At 45.4% G+C, this 17,959-nt stretch overlaps 1 protein-coding gene across 2 annotated transcripts; it reads left to right on the plus strand.

Moving 5' to 3' along the window:
* The first annotated feature begins 4,758 nt into the window (after positions 1 to 4,758).
* Positions 4,759 to 7,881, plus strand: LOC147879793 (uncharacterized). Of its 2 annotated transcripts, none has more exons than XM_087372145.1 (2): positions 4,759 to 4,843; positions 4,950 to 7,881. In XM_087372145.1, the coding sequence occupies exon 2, from the start codon at positions 6,091 to 6,093 to the stop codon at positions 7,279 to 7,281; it is 1,191 nt and encodes a 396-aa protein (XP_087228271.1). In that variant the 5' UTR covers positions 4,759 to 4,843; positions 4,950 to 6,090; the 3' UTR covers positions 7,282 to 7,881. The 2 variants fall into 2 exon arrangements, with proteins under 2 accessions (XP_087228271.1, XP_087228272.1); XM_087372146.1 differs by lacking the exon at positions 4,759 to 4,843 and having other exon boundaries at positions 4,918 to 6,715; positions 6,757 to 7,286.
* The last annotated feature ends 10,078 nt before the right edge of the window (positions 7,882 to 17,959 follow it).

Raw genomic sequence — 17,959 nt, forward strand, 5'->3', positions numbered from 1 at the left:
TTTATCAAAAAACTAAAGAGAGGGATTATCAGCAGGAAGGAGAGCTCTCAAGTGTGACTCAAGATGGAATGCCTTGCAAAAGATAGGATAAACCTGATTTGCAGAGGCATGGGAATCAGTGGATGAAATCCACTGGTCAAAAGCCTCTCTAGGGGAAGCCATGAGTATAGGAGGATGCTTGGAAAGACGAAAGAGGAGGCTGTGGAATGCAAGGTTACTCAAGAGTGGGAAACTGAAAATGTGAAAATGACCTTAGAAGTGTACTTTATAAAATGGGCATTGCCCTTAAAAATACTCCTAATTACAATATTTTTATATTAATTGTTTTTTCTTTGGAAAGAGTTTCTCTCTCTCACTCTCTCTCTCTCTCTCTCTCTCCCCCCTTAGCTATCTCCCTCTCCTCTCTCTCCCTCTCCCTCTCTCCCTCTCATTGCCCTTAGCTATCTCCTTCCCCCCCTCCCCCTCTCTCTCTCTCATAGACTCGCAAGGTATTCCGAGGATGTTAATATATCTTTCTTTCGTTTCCTCCCTTTGTGTCCCTCATTGCTCTCTCTCTCTCTCTCTCTCTCACTCTCTCTCTCTCTCTCTATCTCTTTCCCTCCCTTTGTGTCCCTATTCGCTCTCTCTCTCTCTCTCTCTCTCTCTCTCTCTCTCTCTCTCTGTGACACCCGATGATCATCTTGTTGCCTTGTTGCCCTTAGCTATCTATGTCCACCCTTTGGATCAGCTGTATCTGGGTTTTTTTCCAATCTCATAGTCTCTCAAAGACCTTAATTAACTTTCTTATTTTTCTCTTTCTCAACTTAGAGGTGCAAATGAATAAATGCAATCTTAACTCTCTCTGTCTCCCTTTGTGTCCCTCTCCCTCCCTCTGTCTCTTTTCCTTCCTTTGTGTCCCTGACTGCTCTTTCTCTCTCTCTCTCTCTCTCTCTCTCTCTCATAGTATATATCTCTCTCTATTCATACCTCTAACAATGTCTCATGGCTAGGTGCATTATTTGTGTCCCTAACAGCTCTCTCTCTCTCTCTCTATTCATACATCTAACTCTGTCTCATGGCCAGGTGCATTATTTGTGTTGCTTATTGCACTCTCAACTTCTCTCTCTCTCTCTCTCACTCTAATTGCTATCTATCTCTCTCACACACTCTCTCTCTCTTGCACAATACAGATATACGAATATCCACACAGATTTAATTTTACAAATATTTATCGCTTTATCATTCATAGACCATAGAGAGCCATCAATCTAGAGGTGCAGACTTAATAAATAAAATCTTAACAATAAATGAAACAACACTTTGAATTATTAATGATTTCTGTTCATACATGTAACAATGCCTCATTGCCATGTGCATTGTTAAAGCACTAAGGATCCAAGAAACTGGATATTATGAAATACCTGCCATCATCTCTCTACTCTCTCTAAAGTATGGGGGGGGGGCAATAATTCTTACAAAGGATACTTGTCTCATCCCTATATCTAACTTTGCGATTATCAAGTCTAAAATAATAGTCTTGTGGAGGGCTTGCTGTTGCCAATTGCAATTCTTCCCTGATAAGTCGCATAGTCCACTCCTCTTTCAATTCCAACATTATGTCAAGATGTTCTTGCCGATAAATTGATACCTCGACAATAGGACTATGAGTCCCATCGCGCAGATCATCATCCATTGCTTCCCATTGAAGTTTCTTCCATCTAAACCTTCTATATGTGAAAGTCATGCAGAGATTTTGCATTCCAATGAAATACTTGCAAAATTTGAAATCTGTTAATACATAGTATCCTGATCATTTTTTATACAAACAAGAATTGTAAGATTTGCTCACCAAAATGTCACATCTGAAGTGTTCAATTGACATTGTACTAAATCTTCAGCATGTCAACATGTTCTTTTTGTCAATCCATTGTCAAATAGCTCAGACAGCCAGTCCATTTCTAAGCTCTTGCAAGTGTAAGTAATCTTTGTTTTCCTTAATTGCCTACAACTTGCAAAGAAATCAACAAAGCTTGGAAATGGAAGAAACCAGCTTAATCTAGCATTTCTTCCACCAATAGTTGGCTTCATAGCATTTCTCACATCATTAAACATTCTATTTCTATATGATTTACTTATCTCCATGCTTGGAAGCTGAAGGATAGTATGGTAGATTAGAATCTCTTCCCTTGCCATTCTGGACTATCAAAAGAGGGCAAGGGAAGAGATTCTAATCTACCATACTGTCCTTCATCTGGCACAATGAACATTGAGTCGTAGAAGTTCCCGTTCTTTTCTAATTCTCATGGTGTGCGACCTTCATACTGAAGACTCCCGATCTCAACATGGAGGACATGCAACACCCCAGTTACGCATGCTGCAGGCTCCCACTCTTTGTAAGTGGATGGATATAAGTATGTAAAACAAATACAAGGCATAAGACAGTTCTGTCAAAGTCCCCAAAGAATTGCAAATACTCTAAAAAGCAAATGAAGTACTAGTACACTTTGAAAAACTTACAATTGGGCCTACAATATGGAAGTCCTGCATTCGAATGCACGTATATGTTTGCATGGGTAAAGACATGCTGAATATCTACTTGTGTCATTGTGTTACTACCAGGAGAAATTTCAAAATCTAAGATCCTTCCCTTCTAATGTTTGGAGATGTCCATTGCATTCTTCCGACCCACTTTGTAGCACCCACGATTAGTGGGTTGTATTGTGATCTAAGAATATTTCCTATAGAGCCGACGAATCCATTCCCCATGCTCATCCTTAACATTCTTCAATATAACAAACTGTAAACTACTTCTATATCTATCATTTTCTACTTCCATAGTTTCTGCCCCTGTACCATATGATTAAAATTAGCTCTTTCTACCTCCAAAGACCCTCCAAATTTATGTTTTCTATTCTCTCTTTCTCTATCCCTCTCTTTCTCTTTCTTTGCAACTCTCTCTCTCTCTCTCTCTCTCTCTCTCTCTCTCTCTCTTCCCCTCCTTCCCTCTCTCCTTTAACTAAACCTCTCACAAAAACAAACAAAATATTATTATAAAAAACATAGAGTACTCTCTCTCTTAGTCTGTCTTCCAAGGTACCCCTCACACAAAACAAACCTCAATTTTTTTTGAAATACTCAGTTTACGATATGCTCTCTTCCTACTCTGTTTCTCCACAAACAAAGAAAACATTATCAATATCATATCACTCTCTCTCTCCCTTCCAAAACTCTTTGATTAGGATCTCTTTTTCTTCATTCTTTCTCAAATACTTCTAAAACCTAGCAGTTTGAAATACAATCTATATCTCTCTCCCTCAATCATCCCCTCAACAGAAGAAAACATGGCAATTCGAAACATAATCTCTCTCTCTCTTTTCCCTTTCTCTATCTACCCCTCCTATACTAGAAAAGGAAAAAACAACTATTTTCTCTCTCTCTCTCTCACTCATCCTCTCAAACAGATAAAAAAACATAGCAGTTTCAAACATAATCTCTCTCTCTCTCTCTCTCTCTCTTTCTCTCTCTCCCTTCTATACTAATGAAGAAAAAAACGACTATTTTATGTCTCTCTCTCCCTCACTCATCCCCTCAAATAGAAAACAAGATAGCAGTTTAAAATAATCTCTCTCTCTCTCTCTCTCTCTCTCTCTCTCTCTCTCTCTCTCTTTCCCTTCCTCTATCTATCCCTCCTATACTAGTGAAGAAAAAAATGTCAAAAATCATATTGTAGTTTTAAATATCATCTACCTCAATCTCTCCCTCTTCCTTGTCTCTTGTAACAACGTTTTTTGGGGTATTGAAAAAAAAAACTGATATTTTCCCTAAATTTGAGGAGCCTCTGTTACAGAGAAGTCCACATGGCATAATCTCCTTCATGGATACCATATTCCCTTATCCAAGCCTCTAATATTTTAGTACTTCTCAAAAGGGTCCCTTTTTGAGTCCAAAATTTTTATAATGTTTGTGTCAGTGTACTGGAGTGTTCCTCCAACTAGGATGGGAGCGCTTCACAAGGATGGCGGCCTGGTGCTATGAAGCGAGTGATTTTGGATTCCATCATGTCCTCAGGGGACCTGTTTTTCTTGGTATTCAAGGATAGTTGGACTTTCTAGAGTAGGGAATGGCCATGGGGAGGCCTTTCTCGGGAGCAATCTGGCAAGATTCCGACCGAGAAGGCCAACACATGGCCCTTACTGATTGGAAGCCAAATCCGATCATATTGCGATCAGGAAGGCCAACACATGGCTCTTCTCGATTGTCAAAAATGGAAGTGGGAAGGGGCCGGGTGGTCACCATGTAAGCAAGTACGGCTATCAGTGTTTGGGAGGCAGATCCCATCATTGTAAGAGGGCATGATCCAAAGCTGGAGATTGCATGTCCAAGAACGCATGACCTTGAAGGTATTGGACAAACTTCATTGGTGTGTTCAAAATTCATGGGAGCTTTGTTTCATTGAGTGGAGGTGAGGAGCTTCCTAACTAAATCCATGGAAGTAGATTGCAGTAACTTTCCCAACAAGGAAGGCAAAAGTCAGCAAACTAAATTCTACAAGGAAGAAAGGAGCTATACTTTTGCTAAACTAAATCCATGGAAGTGGATTGGAGTAACTTTCGAACAATTTGTTGAGAAAAATGTGTCTTCGAATGCAAGGATGGATAGTCGGACTTTGTGGTATGGCATGGACAAAATTCATTGTTCTGTTCAAAATTCATGGTAGCTTTGCTTCATTGAGTTCAGATCGATCGATCGCACTAATTTTGCAACAATCTCACTCGGACGATATGATCGCCATCGGTTCTTGATCATCGATGTGACCACGACAGAGCTGCTGGACGGTTGGATCCAATGCATCGCACTCTTCCGAGTAAAGAAATCCTCGATTGCTTTTGATCTTATCTGCACAAGCATCTTCTCATGTCGTTTCCGCAGATGGCAACTTTTAGATGTGTTTTTGTTCTGCTGTGTTACAGCAACAGGACACCGTAGCTGCATTAAGCTCCGTATCGTAGGTGGCTATGGCGAGGAGCTTGCACGAAGCAGGCCCCTGGATGTGGCATTGTACGCGTCTGCCGTGTTGGAAATTTCTGAGTAAGACAGAAAAAAGATGTCATCCCGAGTGAGTCGTGGCGATGGCACAAAATTGGAGTTCGCAAAGATTAAAGATTATTGCAAAAGTTGCAGGCGGTGAGATCCCGTTGAAGAAGAAGTTCATAAATGTCAGCTGCAAAATTCTTCTCACAGATCATGCGATCTCCCATGGACCATCACAAGAAGCTGCAACCATGGACCATCACAAGAAGCTGCACAGCTACGTGGTAAAAGCGATTGCGATCATGTCCTTCGTCACACAGAATTTAGAAATGCAGATCAGTTGACAGCAGCAGATTGGTCTGAGATCCTCGCGCTTTTTTTTGATGAGCTGCTACATCGAAGCCGGCCGAGCGACCCGGTGGAGGTGGAATTCTCTGCGCAACCGCGTGGTGCCTGCGCATTGGATGAAAAATGGATCAATCTAGTGCCGACAGAAAACGCGAGAATTAGAAAGTTTGGACAGATGGACAGAAATTTCGTGTCGTCACGCTGCAAGCAGCTTGTTATAGAGAGCTTGGATTGGTCAAGTTCGGGAGAAGAGCAGAAAGCTTGGATTGGTGGATTGCGGTGTTCTGAAGACTGGTGAATCGCGATGTCGTGGCAGAGTGAGTGAAGCTCGAGAGTGAGCAAAACTCTGAGCGAGCGAGGAAGAAAGCTTCCTAGCTTCTGTCTCGCCATAGCCAGAGATCTCAGACCAATCTTGTCTCGCCATAGCCAGAGATCTCAGACCAATCTTGTCCCGCCATAGCCAAGATAAGCTTGCACAAACAGCATGAAGCTTCGTCAAGAAAGGTGATGACAAGCACAAACACACACAAATCCATTGCGAAAAGGCTCACAGTGTAGTTCCAGCTTCGATCTCCCCATGGCCAACGATCTCAGAAAAGGCTCTCGGTGTAGCAGCTTCGATCTCGCCCTAGCCAAAGATCTCAGAGGCCAGCTTCTCTGAATTTATGTAACTAGGACATGATCTCGCCAAACATTCAGGAAGAGTTCGTTTAGCTAGCTTGCTCTGCGTCCATGCCTTGGGAGTTTCCTGTATCAGAAGCTTCGGCAGCTCGCACTGAGCCAGCTTCTTTCTCTCCCAAGGACATGACCGACGACCGCTTCCTTGAATGGTGCGATGGCGGTCTCCCTTCGCCCGACGAGCTCACCCCCCTCTCCCAGGTCCTCATTCCTCCAGAGCTTGCCGCTGCGTTCAGCATCTTATCGACGTCCTCAGTCGATCCACCATGCTCAGACGCTGTTGCGCAGCAAGGCGCTTCTCAATTCGAGTCGTTTCCTGGCTTCTCGCTGGTCGCCAAAGCCGAAGAACAGTACTGTGCCACTGAGGTAGGCGATTCCTCCGGGAGCAATGAACAAGGAAGAGATGGCGTTGTAGGAATCCCAGCAAGCAGCCGAGCAGCAGCCACAGAAGCTGATGTCAAGCCTCAGCTACGAGCGTTGGAAATGCAAGCAAATTCCGCACCAGTTGCACGCAGTTCTCCTGCGGCTTCGGTGCATCTTGGAAGCTCCCAAGGCCACGGAAAGATCAACGATGAGTCACCGGAGGCAAATGCATTGCAACAATTCGCGGCTTGCGGCTGCGAAGCGAGGCCGGAGGGAATGGGAAGCGTGAAAGGGGAAGAAGAAATGAGGGATGGAGGTGGAGCAGCAGAGGAGACGGATTCAGGGGCAGCGATGGAGGATTCTTCGCAAGATCAACAGGGTGGAGCGCGAACACTCAAGAGGCCGAGGCTGGTATGGACACCACATCTTCACAAGAGATTTGTCGATGCGGTAGCGCACTTGGGAATCAAGCAAGCAGTGCCGAAGACGATCATGCAGCTCATGAATGTCGAAGGTCTCACCAGAGAAAACGTCGCCAGCCATCTCCAGAAATATCGCCTTTTCCTCAAACGATCGCAGAGCTCTTCCTCCCTCGATCCCCCAGCTCACAATTCCTCCTCCATCGCTGCCTCTGCTCATTTCCTTGCTTCCTCCCACCACCCCCACGATGCCCTCTTCTCCCCTGGATTCCTCGCTCCCTCCCACCTCCCTCCCAACATCGACCTTGCAGGCCCCTTCACACGTTTCGATTCTGATGCCCTCTCCAAGAAATTCATATCCGCGCCCCCTCAGAGGGACAGGGCAAGCCTGTCCCTCAATCGATCCCCTCCCTCTCCGCCTCACCACATCTTGACGCTTTTCCCAGCCTCTAGAAGCGGCTAACACTGCTCCTCTTCGGCAACTACTGCAGTTCTTCTGCCACTCTCTAAATGGGCACATTGCGATTTTGGTTGCCCACGGCATATCCGGACCAACAAACTGGGCTTTCTTTACAAAAGGTTCGTATCTTAATCTAGCTTTCCTGCCGGGGCTATCCAGAATGGCAAAAGCCATTTGTAAATAACTTTAGCTCCTTTCCAGATGTGAAACCTTGTACCACCCAAAGGCAAGATGCACTGAGTTTGCTATCTAAAGATATCTTCCTTGACTAGGTGCCCGTGTCAGGGCTAATTTTTAAAGATTTAGATATTTTCAAGCATTCTATGAAGATCAGGAGCATGAGGTTGATTCTTCTATGTTGGCGTATATATGCCATCTTAAACATTGAGCTGGTACGAGTTAGAAATTTACTAAAGAAGTTTGATTTACAGAACATGCTCTATGCATTGGAATGCGTTAGAAATATACATCAGCAGTCTTCTCCATCCCACACAGCAATATCTCCCACATGGTGACACCAACAATTGTCGTAGGAGATTCTCAGACTGTTGTGGTTTCCCCAGGCTCGGATGATCAGCGAAGGTGGCCCCTTGCCACTCAGGAAAGTCTAGAGGATGTGCCCCTCCTCATCCATAGGTGGCAGCTCAGAGATGATTTGCATGTTTTGATGCACATGCAGCATCAATAACGGAACATGAAACCTGGAATCTTCAATTGGGTGGAAGCTTCCCTGGATAACCTACCTCCTCAAAATTGAAGCTACTTTGGCAACACTATGGATAATCTTGTAAGGGCATAGTTCCTGTGTGAGAGCTTGGTGTCAGCGATAATGTTCAAGGAGGCATATTCATTTTTGTGGATCTTCGAGAATGCAAAATCCCTACTTTAAACTCCAAATATCTCCTATGTTCATTTCCATACTTCTTTTCCTGCATGTTCTTCTTGGCCATTTACAAAAGAGCATCCACATATTTAATAGCCATATTGGCCAGTGTTGATGGCATTGTAATATTCTTAGAATGGGCTCATCCTTAGAGCTAAATGCTTGGTGCTGCTGCAACGAACTCTGCAAGTCCAAGCCATTTATCTATGAGTGTCATTTTAGAAGTACCTCAGAGGCTTCCCACCCATTCGTTCATCCTCGCGCTGGCAGTCTTAGATGATTTGCTGTAGTTGGAGTTAGTATAGTGCCCACAGCAATAGATGTATCTGGCAAAAGTGACCGTGGACGTTTACTGCTTTGTCTCTGAAACTATGGCCTTACACCAAATTGTCAATAAACTGCTCGGCAACCTGAAATGGCGACATAGCATATACTAAAAACACATCTTTCCAAAAAGGCCTTCCTAAAAAAATCATGCTTGACTGGATCATAGGTCTTTGTGCGACGGTATATCATGCCATAGGAGAAGAATGGATCTTTAGCAATACTGTCATTCTATATTGTTGAGTATGCAACTAGGTAAATTATGTCCCAAAACTACATACGCCATTATGCAGTTTGAATTCATATTGGATGGCATGTCCTGTAAGCCTGAAAGTATAACTGCTATCCTCGAATTCTGCATGTATTCCTTTTGAATCTAGCGTGATAGACAGACAACGTGCAAGTTCACATTCTAGACAAGATCCTGCAAATTTTGCAATCTGAAAAGAGTCTTATAAGGAATGGATTAGGGGACCTGATAAGGCTGATTAGGTGAGTGATGATGGGGTTAACAAATGGCCAAAGCCCCTAACCAGGTGGGTTAAGTCCACAAATTTGGCTCACTAACTATCAAAGTAGGGGGCAAATTTTAGGGGGACCCACTTTGCTACACCTACTTTGAACCTGTGCTCCTCCTGCTCTGAACGTCTGTTGTTGCTCCTCTGTATCTGTGCTACTCTTGTTGTTACTGGTGTTTCTGCTCTTGCTCTTGCTCTTGCCTCTACTCTTGCTCCTTGTTTTGCTCCTGCTCTTACCTTGCTCTTGCTGTTGACCTTGCTACTGCACCATGCCCTTAATGCTCCTACTCTTGCTCCTTCTCCCACTCCTACACTACCTTTACTGCTCTTATTCCTCAGTTCTGCTTTTGGACTACATTGTGCTCTGCACTTGGCATTGCATTCCTACTTTGGCTCTACGACTGCAGTCTTGCATATGTTTATACTATGGTCTACACCCATCGTTGGGCAATGATGGCATCTGTGGGGATGTCATAGTATGAGTATAGCCTATAGGCATGTTCCTGGATTCATTTTATATATATGTTCTTGTTGCATTAGCAGATATGCAAATTTTGCATTATGTTGCGGCCTGTTGACATTACAATAATTCTTTCTATATCTTTTCTACTCATTTTTTACTTAAAAGTGCTCTTTGACAATAGAATACTAGTCTTCACAAGTAGCTGTCGCTTGAATGAAGAGAATGTGGACTTCTTTTTATTAGCATTCTCCTTTGGCGCAAGCCTTTGTGATGGCGGAATTTACCTTACACCTCTGGAGTGCTAACAAAAACTCAGTATGATGACCTTTGTATAAATTAATGCTCAAATCTGTGTGTGTTGTGTGTGTGTGTGTGTTCCACAATTCATATCACTGCATTGGGAAGTTAATGCAACTGGCTTGGGATATCACAAGAGAGTACAACTTTTTCAAGGTAGCACTTCTTTGAGGATCCAGGCTATTGAGAGCTTTCTCCTGAGACACTTTCATCTTGGAGGGTCCATGGTGGCATCTTCATAAGCCGACTTCTTCAGATCATTTGTCCACCATGAGCTATAGAGAGGGTAATAGAGTTTATGGCATCTCATGGTTAGACCTAGAGAGAGAGGGCTTATTTGTGGGTGTGCACGCCCCTTTCAGGCTAGGACAGGGAGAGCTCGAATGACCCTTTAGAGGGCCGGTAGGAGGGCATTTTAGGCTCAAAACAGTCGGCTGGCAGGGGCAGCCTTGGGACAAACCCGGCAAGTCCTTATATAGGACTGGGCCTGGCCTGGGGTAGGCCACGAGCAGGTCGACCCTCGGTTGGCGAGGCCCTATTGCCTTGGTCGGCCAGATCAGGCCCCTAGGTCGGTGGTCTTGCGGCCCTATTTATAGGGCCAGCCTCCATCCTTTTTCGGCATCCAGACCTGACACCGCAAGGTCCGAGAGACCATGTCATAAGCTGGAGGTAGCTTGATGAGAATAAGTGCTGCCAACTAGAAAGAGGTCAATGCAGCTCCCATGGACAAAAGCTGGTCATAGATTACCTTAGCCTTTATCAGGAAGGGCTGCATAGTACTACTGCTGGAGAGCTCAAGACTGTAAAGTTATCCCATTAGAGTAACAGGCCGCATTGTTGAGTCCCTAGGTTGGACCATAGCTCGAACGCACTTGTCAATGTCTACATTGCGGGAGAAACCTCCTCCGTGATGGTGCACACAAGGATGGAATGTGCCTTCAAGTATTTGTCTTCCCATTCAGCACACTCTTCTTGAAATTCATCCTCCTAATCCTAGGTCCAATTCTTGGGATTGGAAGGACACTCAGGTTTCTTCTCAAACCCCTGAGAAGCTCCCATAAGCCCTTATAAATGAACCAAACCTTGAGCGTAGTTTCTAGTGAGAGTAATTTTCTCTGTTCAAGTTGTCCTTGTCATTCGTGCACAAGGAAGCCATAGTACCTTGATCCTCTTGAAACTATTATTTCCTCAACACCTTTGCTTCCGATCCTGACAAAAGAAACTACCCCTATCGGATCTGTATGATGTTGGTCAAGACACAGGCGATGGTTTCATCCATGCGCGATGCAATAACGGTGGGTGGAATATGGGCCGAAATGACCACCGAAGAAGGTCATAGGTACCAAGTGGATCTTTGTCCGATCGTACTTTGGACAAATACAAGAACAAGTTGGTGGCAAAGGAGTATGAGAGGCTGGACTATGATGAGACTTTTACTCCTACAGCACATGAAAACCATTTGGACAGTGTTGTCTTTAGCTTCTCATCATGGTTGGCCACTATTGCAGATGGACGTGAAGTCCACATTGGCATCAGGGGGAGGTATATGTCAAGTAACCTCCAAGCCTTGAGGTTGAGGGAAAGCAGTTGGTGTCCAAGTTGAAGGTGTATGATAATAGATATACATGTTATGCTTCGAAACGAACTTGAGATGACAGATCTTGGGGAGCTTCATTATTTCCCTTGCATGCAGAACATTTCTTAGCCAGCACAGGTATTGACTGGTGCTTTTGGAGAGATTCTGGATGACAAATAGCGATACCATAGTTACTCCCATGGATCCAAGGAGAAAGCTTTCCAAATACGACTCTTCTCCCTTGCTTGATGACCTAGAAGGATACACCGATGAGATGCTGATAGTTGAAAGTCTACCATGAGGTATTGCTTCTTGCTTGGATCAGAACTCATTTTGTCAAGTAAGAAGCAGCAGATGGTGGTACTCTCATTGACAGGAGCAGAGTACTGCACTGCAAGATTGGCATTGTGTGAAGCTGTCTAGCTCAAACAAATGTGGGACACACGTGCGAGATGGCCGTGATCCAGTGTGATAGCGAGAGTTGCATCATTATTGCACACAATCCAGTGTTCCATGGTCACACGAAGCATATTGAGGTGGACAGTCATTTATCCGTAAGCTGATTGAAGGCCAGGTGGTGTTCACTGTTTTACAAAGGAGAAGTAGCGGACTTCCTGACAAAGATATTGCCCCAGGGGCAGCTTGAACATCTTCTTCAGTGTGTGGGTATAGGCCCACAGCTAGGCACTGAGAGGAGGTGTTGAAGAAAGGGGCAGTGCCTGCTTGTGCGCCCTTTTTGTTAGGGCTGCCCAAGGACACTATTATGCTCTGTTTACAAGCAGGTACCAGAGGCATCTTCCTTCGATCTGTTTTGCGATGCCTTTCGTCTTTTTTTGGAGCACCAGGAGCTGCTGGACGTTGTGCAGTAGCAGTCCCCAGGTGCAGAAATTCGCTGGACTGGGGTTTTCTATAAGCCCTCCCTCTTCTCTTTTGCTAAGTCCCCTCACCTCCAGTGCCTCTACGTCCCCTCTATTCCTGCCTACTCCTGCATATCTAAGCCTCTCCTACTAGCACGTGGAGCAGAGATTGAGTTACAGCAGCAGTTTGTTCAGTCTGAGGTAAGCCTATAATGAGCCTGTTGTCTCTGCTTCATTTTTATCTGATGTAGTAAATTCCAGTTCTGTGTTCTCTTGAGCATTTCGTGAGTTGCACTTGTGTGAAGTGCTTTGTGGAGTTCTCTATCCTGGGCACATCTCTCTCTCTCTCTCTCTCTCTCTCTCTCTCTCTCTCTCTCTCTCTCTCTCTCCATTTTTTGACACGTTGGGCATTGATGACATCAGTGGAGATGCCATAGTAGCTTGTCCCTGTTCTGTGTGATAGAGTTTATGGTTTTCAACGTAACCTAAGAAGTTCAAAACCTTCACTATGGCTATATTCATGTTTTAAAGATGATATGAGTGGTTTGAGAACTAAAGCAGTCAATTACACTGCTCAAGGTGGTATGAGTGGTTTGAGAACTAAACTAGTCAATTACAATGCTCAAGGTGTTAAGAGTTACACATCTCCTGTATGTATAGTAGTGAGGGCTGGCTGCTATGTGGGTGCTGCCCAGAGAGAGGTGAGGATCTTCATCCTTTCTTAGTGTATATTCACAGGTTAGGAGGGAGACGAGCTAGGGCACATACGCCAAGGTTCCCTGCTGCAGTTCGGGCTTTGCCGGCTGGTTTGGAGGCTCAAAAGGGCTGCATTTGGCCGCCTCATCAGCCAGGGTTGGGGGCCACGTTTGTCCACGCAAACAGCTCGGGTAACCAAACCGACTAGCTGTTAGAAAGTCACTGCCCCACCTGTGAGCCCCCGTTTTGAGTGGACAAGGGGGCAGGAGACTGTAGGGGGAAAGGGGCAATGGCTACCTAGTTGCATGCAGGACTGCGCCTGCATGGAGGACTGCGCCAGCATAGTGGCACGAAGGCACCTAGAGCAGTACCAGGGCCAGCCAGCAGCAACAAAAGGTCATAGGCCAGACCAGCCAGGTGTGGTCGGCCCACATTCAGCCCTAATAAGGGCCCTGACCAGGTCCGTCTAGTCGGCTGCAGAAGACTGGCCTGGTCGGTCAACTATCAGGGCTCCTTGCCCGCCCTCCTATAAAAGGGGCTTCATTCCCCCACTATTCTCCATTACCAGCTCTGACCTGCCTTGCACCAGGCAAGCGCGCAGGGAGAGGAGAATACTCAGTTAATACTGACAGCAGACTTGCTGTCCTTTGTGCTCATCTTTGAGCTTTTGTCCGCCCACTTTTGTGGAGGAATATATCTGAGTTTCTGTCCTATCTCTCTGTCCGTCTTTTTGAGTGCTATATGAGCTAGATCGGGAGTGAGGTGTGAGTGATTCTATCCTCTATTTCCAACATGGTATCAGAGCTAGGTTCACAGCTCTAGATCAGAGTACCTCAGCAAGTAGGCGACTCCAATTGACACTTAGGTTTGCTGCGTGCTCAAGTTCTCCATTGTAAATTCAGTTTACTGTTCTTTATTACAGCAAGGATGGAGGACAAAGATTCTACTGTTGCCTCTTCAGCCGCTTCTCTTCCTTCCTCCTCCTCCTCCAGATTCCTCTCATTCACCATCCCGAACTTCAAAGAGTCAAGGAAGCTAGACGGTGTGTGGATAAAAAAGAAAAAAAGTTTTTCACTTGTTGCATGTTGTTGGGTGAGTGCATAGCCATGTACATAGCTAGTTGGTGGCGGCTTTGAGTTATGGACACCCTCATGACGGACACCACATTGATGTATCTATGTTCTTGAGATGGAAGATACTTCTACAGGGACTTTTGGGAGATGATGAAAAGCAATGTGGGTACATCAGGCACTCCACAGCATCTGGTGTGGGAGGACATGTCTTTGATTGTTGTCCGGAGCTATGTTTGTCTTACCATGATTGCTCCTGATTTGTAAGTCATATGAGCAATTATATCTGGGATTGTGAGCTTCATGGATGCGCGGTTATATGTGGCAATCAAGTAATAAAATTGCTTGAAGGATATGTGCAAAGGTGGAGTGCCTGAGGTTGGATATAGGCACTAATTGCCTTGGTATAGTTGAAGGAAGGATTGAAAGAGGGGTGAAAAGACATGCAGGACGTGGCTAATTTGAAGGAAGGAAGCCATGCATGCTACGTGAAAAAGAAAGGAGGCTTCTCGTCGACGAGCTAGCAGGAAGTCACGTACGCGGAGAGGACAGCTAGCAGGAGCATTCCAGAAGGGATCGTGGGCTGGCAGAAGGGCCGACTTCACGTAGAGCCGAGGGGCTGGAGGGTCGGAAGGACGAAGGGGGCGGTTGCATCTCTTCCGGGAGAGCTGCAGAAAGCTGAGGAAGAGGGTGTCGCATATACGAAGGGGGTCTCTTCTTTACAGAGCAGGAGGACGGGAGGTAAGAGCAGAGGAGTAGGACTCTGTGAAGTAGGGGTATCATCATGTAAAGAAGGAGCGGCTGTGTGGAGAGAAATGGCATGAGCTTGGGGACTTAGCGGGGGGTCTGATGATGGCGGGGAGCTTCTTGTGAAGAAGGCATCTCTTCTTGTAGGCAGGTGGTGGGGAGACGATGAGCTGTCGCTTCGAGGTTTGGTGCTATTGGACGGAGCAGGGGCGTCATTACTATAGGAGCTGAGTACTCTAAGAGCAGGAGAGAGGACGGGAGTTTGTGAACTTTGAGTTCTCTGTGAGGTGGAGAAGTTATGGTGCAGCTATGCTCTCTAGCCAGGTAGCGGGCAGTTTGATTTTATATATGGCTGTGGTGCAGTTCTGTTCACGTGGTGACGATGGTAGGTGGAATCTTAGAAGGACACTGAAGAACCATGGGCATCGATACTATGCAAGCCAGGAATTGGAAGACCTTGGGCTACGAGTGTGTGCGCACGAGATGTAGGAGAAGCTACGTAAAGGCAGCTACCATTGCCTGAAGTAGAAGGGTGGCGGAAGCTCGAATGCTTTGAGAGCATGAACATAGTTGCTGGATATGATGACAGTGAAGGAGAAAGGCATCGTGGATGCTCTGAGAGAAGTAGGAGAGGAAGTTGTAGTAGTTGGTTGTAGCTGGGGGTACATGGCAACGTGGATATCGTGAAGAGCACTCGGACTTGAGTTGCAGGATGGAAGTGAAGTATTGCTAGTGCATGGGTTGGAAGAACCATGGAAGAGCTCGCAGGAAATAAGGCAAGGATGGTAGGGGTGGCATCTCTACTATACTAAGGCTTGGAGAAGCTGAGACGGATTATCATAGGACCAAGAGGGATAGCAAGCTTTTGTAGGAGAGCTTGGTTTACTTCGGACTCAAATAATTTAGAAGAGAACTCATGGATAGCAAACCTTGTATATGAGATGTGTGAAGGCCTAAAGTGGTTGTGGATGGTGAATAATTGCACTTGTGGAGTACGCTTGCAGAGATGAAATTATGTTTCATGTGTCTTTGTATGCCTTGTGAACTTGAGCTCAGTCATCAGTAGGAGCTTGTGTTGGGCTGTGTAGTCCACTGGTTTTCTTTCTGAGGTCGACTGGCTTCTGGAGAAAGTGTGGCCAGAGTGTGAGTTGTATCAGAAGGTATGTATAGAGCAATGATGTTGAATGGATGCCTTTTGCCTTGTGATTGTGTTGTTCGGTTGTTTTAAACGTGGATGAGGGTGGCTGTGAAGGCGGATTAGGCTCTACTGCTTTTGTCCATCCAACGGGTCGACTGGAAGTTGAATTCTACCGAGTTCAATGGATTCTGCAAGAAGCATGGGATTAAGAGACAGCTCACACATCTCAGTAGAATAGAGTTGCTGAGAGGAAGCACAGGACCGTCACAGAGACATGGTTGACCATGTTGCGAGGGAGGAATCTCTCGAAAGCCTATTGGGGTGAAGCCGTGAACACTGCCGTTTACATCCTCAACAGAACCAAGACCAAGGTTGTTGATGACAAGACTCCATACGAAGCTTATTATGGTAAGAAACCCATATCTTATTTCAAGGTTTTCGGTTCTAAAGCATTTGTGCATGTATATAAAGATGAGCGGACAAAGCTGGATCCCCATAGCCGGAGCTGTATCTTTGTGGGATACATCGAAGAGTCCAAGGCCTATCGCCTATTTGACCCGGACAAGAAGAAGATCCTTATCAGCAGGGATGTGATCTTTGAGGAGACCGAGCGACAGCGTGCAGAAGAGGTTCCAGAACTTCCGGCATTACCCCCACCCGAGGTCACCATCCGAGAGGTGGAGCCGGCTGAACACCCCGAGGAGGAGGAGGAGGAGGAGGAGGAGGAGGAGCATGCCATTTCAGAGCCAGCTCCCAAGTCAACTCCATCTAAGGCACCTCCATCTGAGAAGAAGCTACCTCGATTGTATTTGAAGACGTTAGCAGACTCACGGGTCAGCTCAGCTAGCTGAGCCCCGTTCCTTCCAGGGAGCGAAGGATATACCAGAATGGTAGGAAGCCATGTAGGCAGAGATGGATGCCATTTTGAAAAATGACACACCTGGGATTTGATGCCCAAACCAACCAAGCGGAAGGTCATCGGGACTAAATGGGTATACAAGCCTAAGTTCAAGTGAAATGGGAGCTTGGACAAGTACAAAGCAAGATTGTTGGTGAAAGGCTATGCACAATCAGAAGGACTTGACTTCGACGAGACCTTCGTCCCCACAGCTAGGATGGTGACTGTTCGGATAGTCATTGCCTTGGCTGCTCATCAGTTGGCCTATTTTTCAGATGGACGTCAAGTTTGCTTTTTTGAATGGTAACCTGGAGGAGGAGGTATATGTGGCACAGCCACTAGGATTTCAGATTCCAGGATCCCCATCAAAAGTCAGCAAACTGAAGAAGACCTTATACAGGCTAAAACAGGGCCCCAGAGTTTGGTACCAGCGGATAGATGTTTTCTTTCAGAAGATTGGGCTTCAGCGGAGTCCATTAGAGGCAAATCTTTATCTCGACACAGAGGGGGATTTGCGGCTGGTATTGATTCTATATGTAGATGACCTCATCATTACTGGGGATCATATGAAGAAGATTGCTCAAGTCAAGCGACTTCTCAATGGAGGAGTTCCAGACAAAGTTACTAGGGAACGTGAACGGCAACGGAACGTTGACTCCCTGGGGAACGGGAACACCCAAATCCTAGGGAACGTGAACGGGAAGGGAACGCCACGTCACCATAACCATAAACAAAAATACTATTATATACATTAGAAAGCTTAAACTTAGAATCCAAGACTCAAAAACATTGCAATTGCTTTTGGAGTAAGCCTTAAGGACCAAGTCTACTAATTCTTGCTTCCTATCAGGATTAGTCACCACCTCCTTTACATTTTCAATCATTTTGTCCATCCCCTCATAAACTTTGCCAATGCATGGCTCATCACTATCCATAAGCCTCATCAAGAGGATGATGGGCTTCACTATTTTCACCATATGATTGACATCCTCCCAATAGGCATCAGATAAGCATAAAGACTTGCATTCCAAGGCATTTGCACTCTTTGATTCCTTCCATGCCTCCCATTCAATACACACAACAAGCTGCCTTAGAGCATTTTTTACCTCTAGAAGACGCTCCAACATGATGAAGTTGTATACAAAACGTGTCTCTGAATACTTCAAGAGCTCTTTGGAGGCAAGCTTAAAATACACTGCAAGAATGTAGTGGTG

This window comes from Dipteris shenzhenensis, chromosome 33, assembly GCF_047967505.1.
Source record: "Dipteris shenzhenensis isolate YYH24624 ecotype China chromosome 33, Dip_SZ_1.0, whole genome shotgun sequence".
NCBI classification, from domain to species: Eukaryota; Viridiplantae; Streptophyta; class Polypodiopsida; order Gleicheniales; family Dipteridaceae; genus Dipteris; species Dipteris shenzhenensis.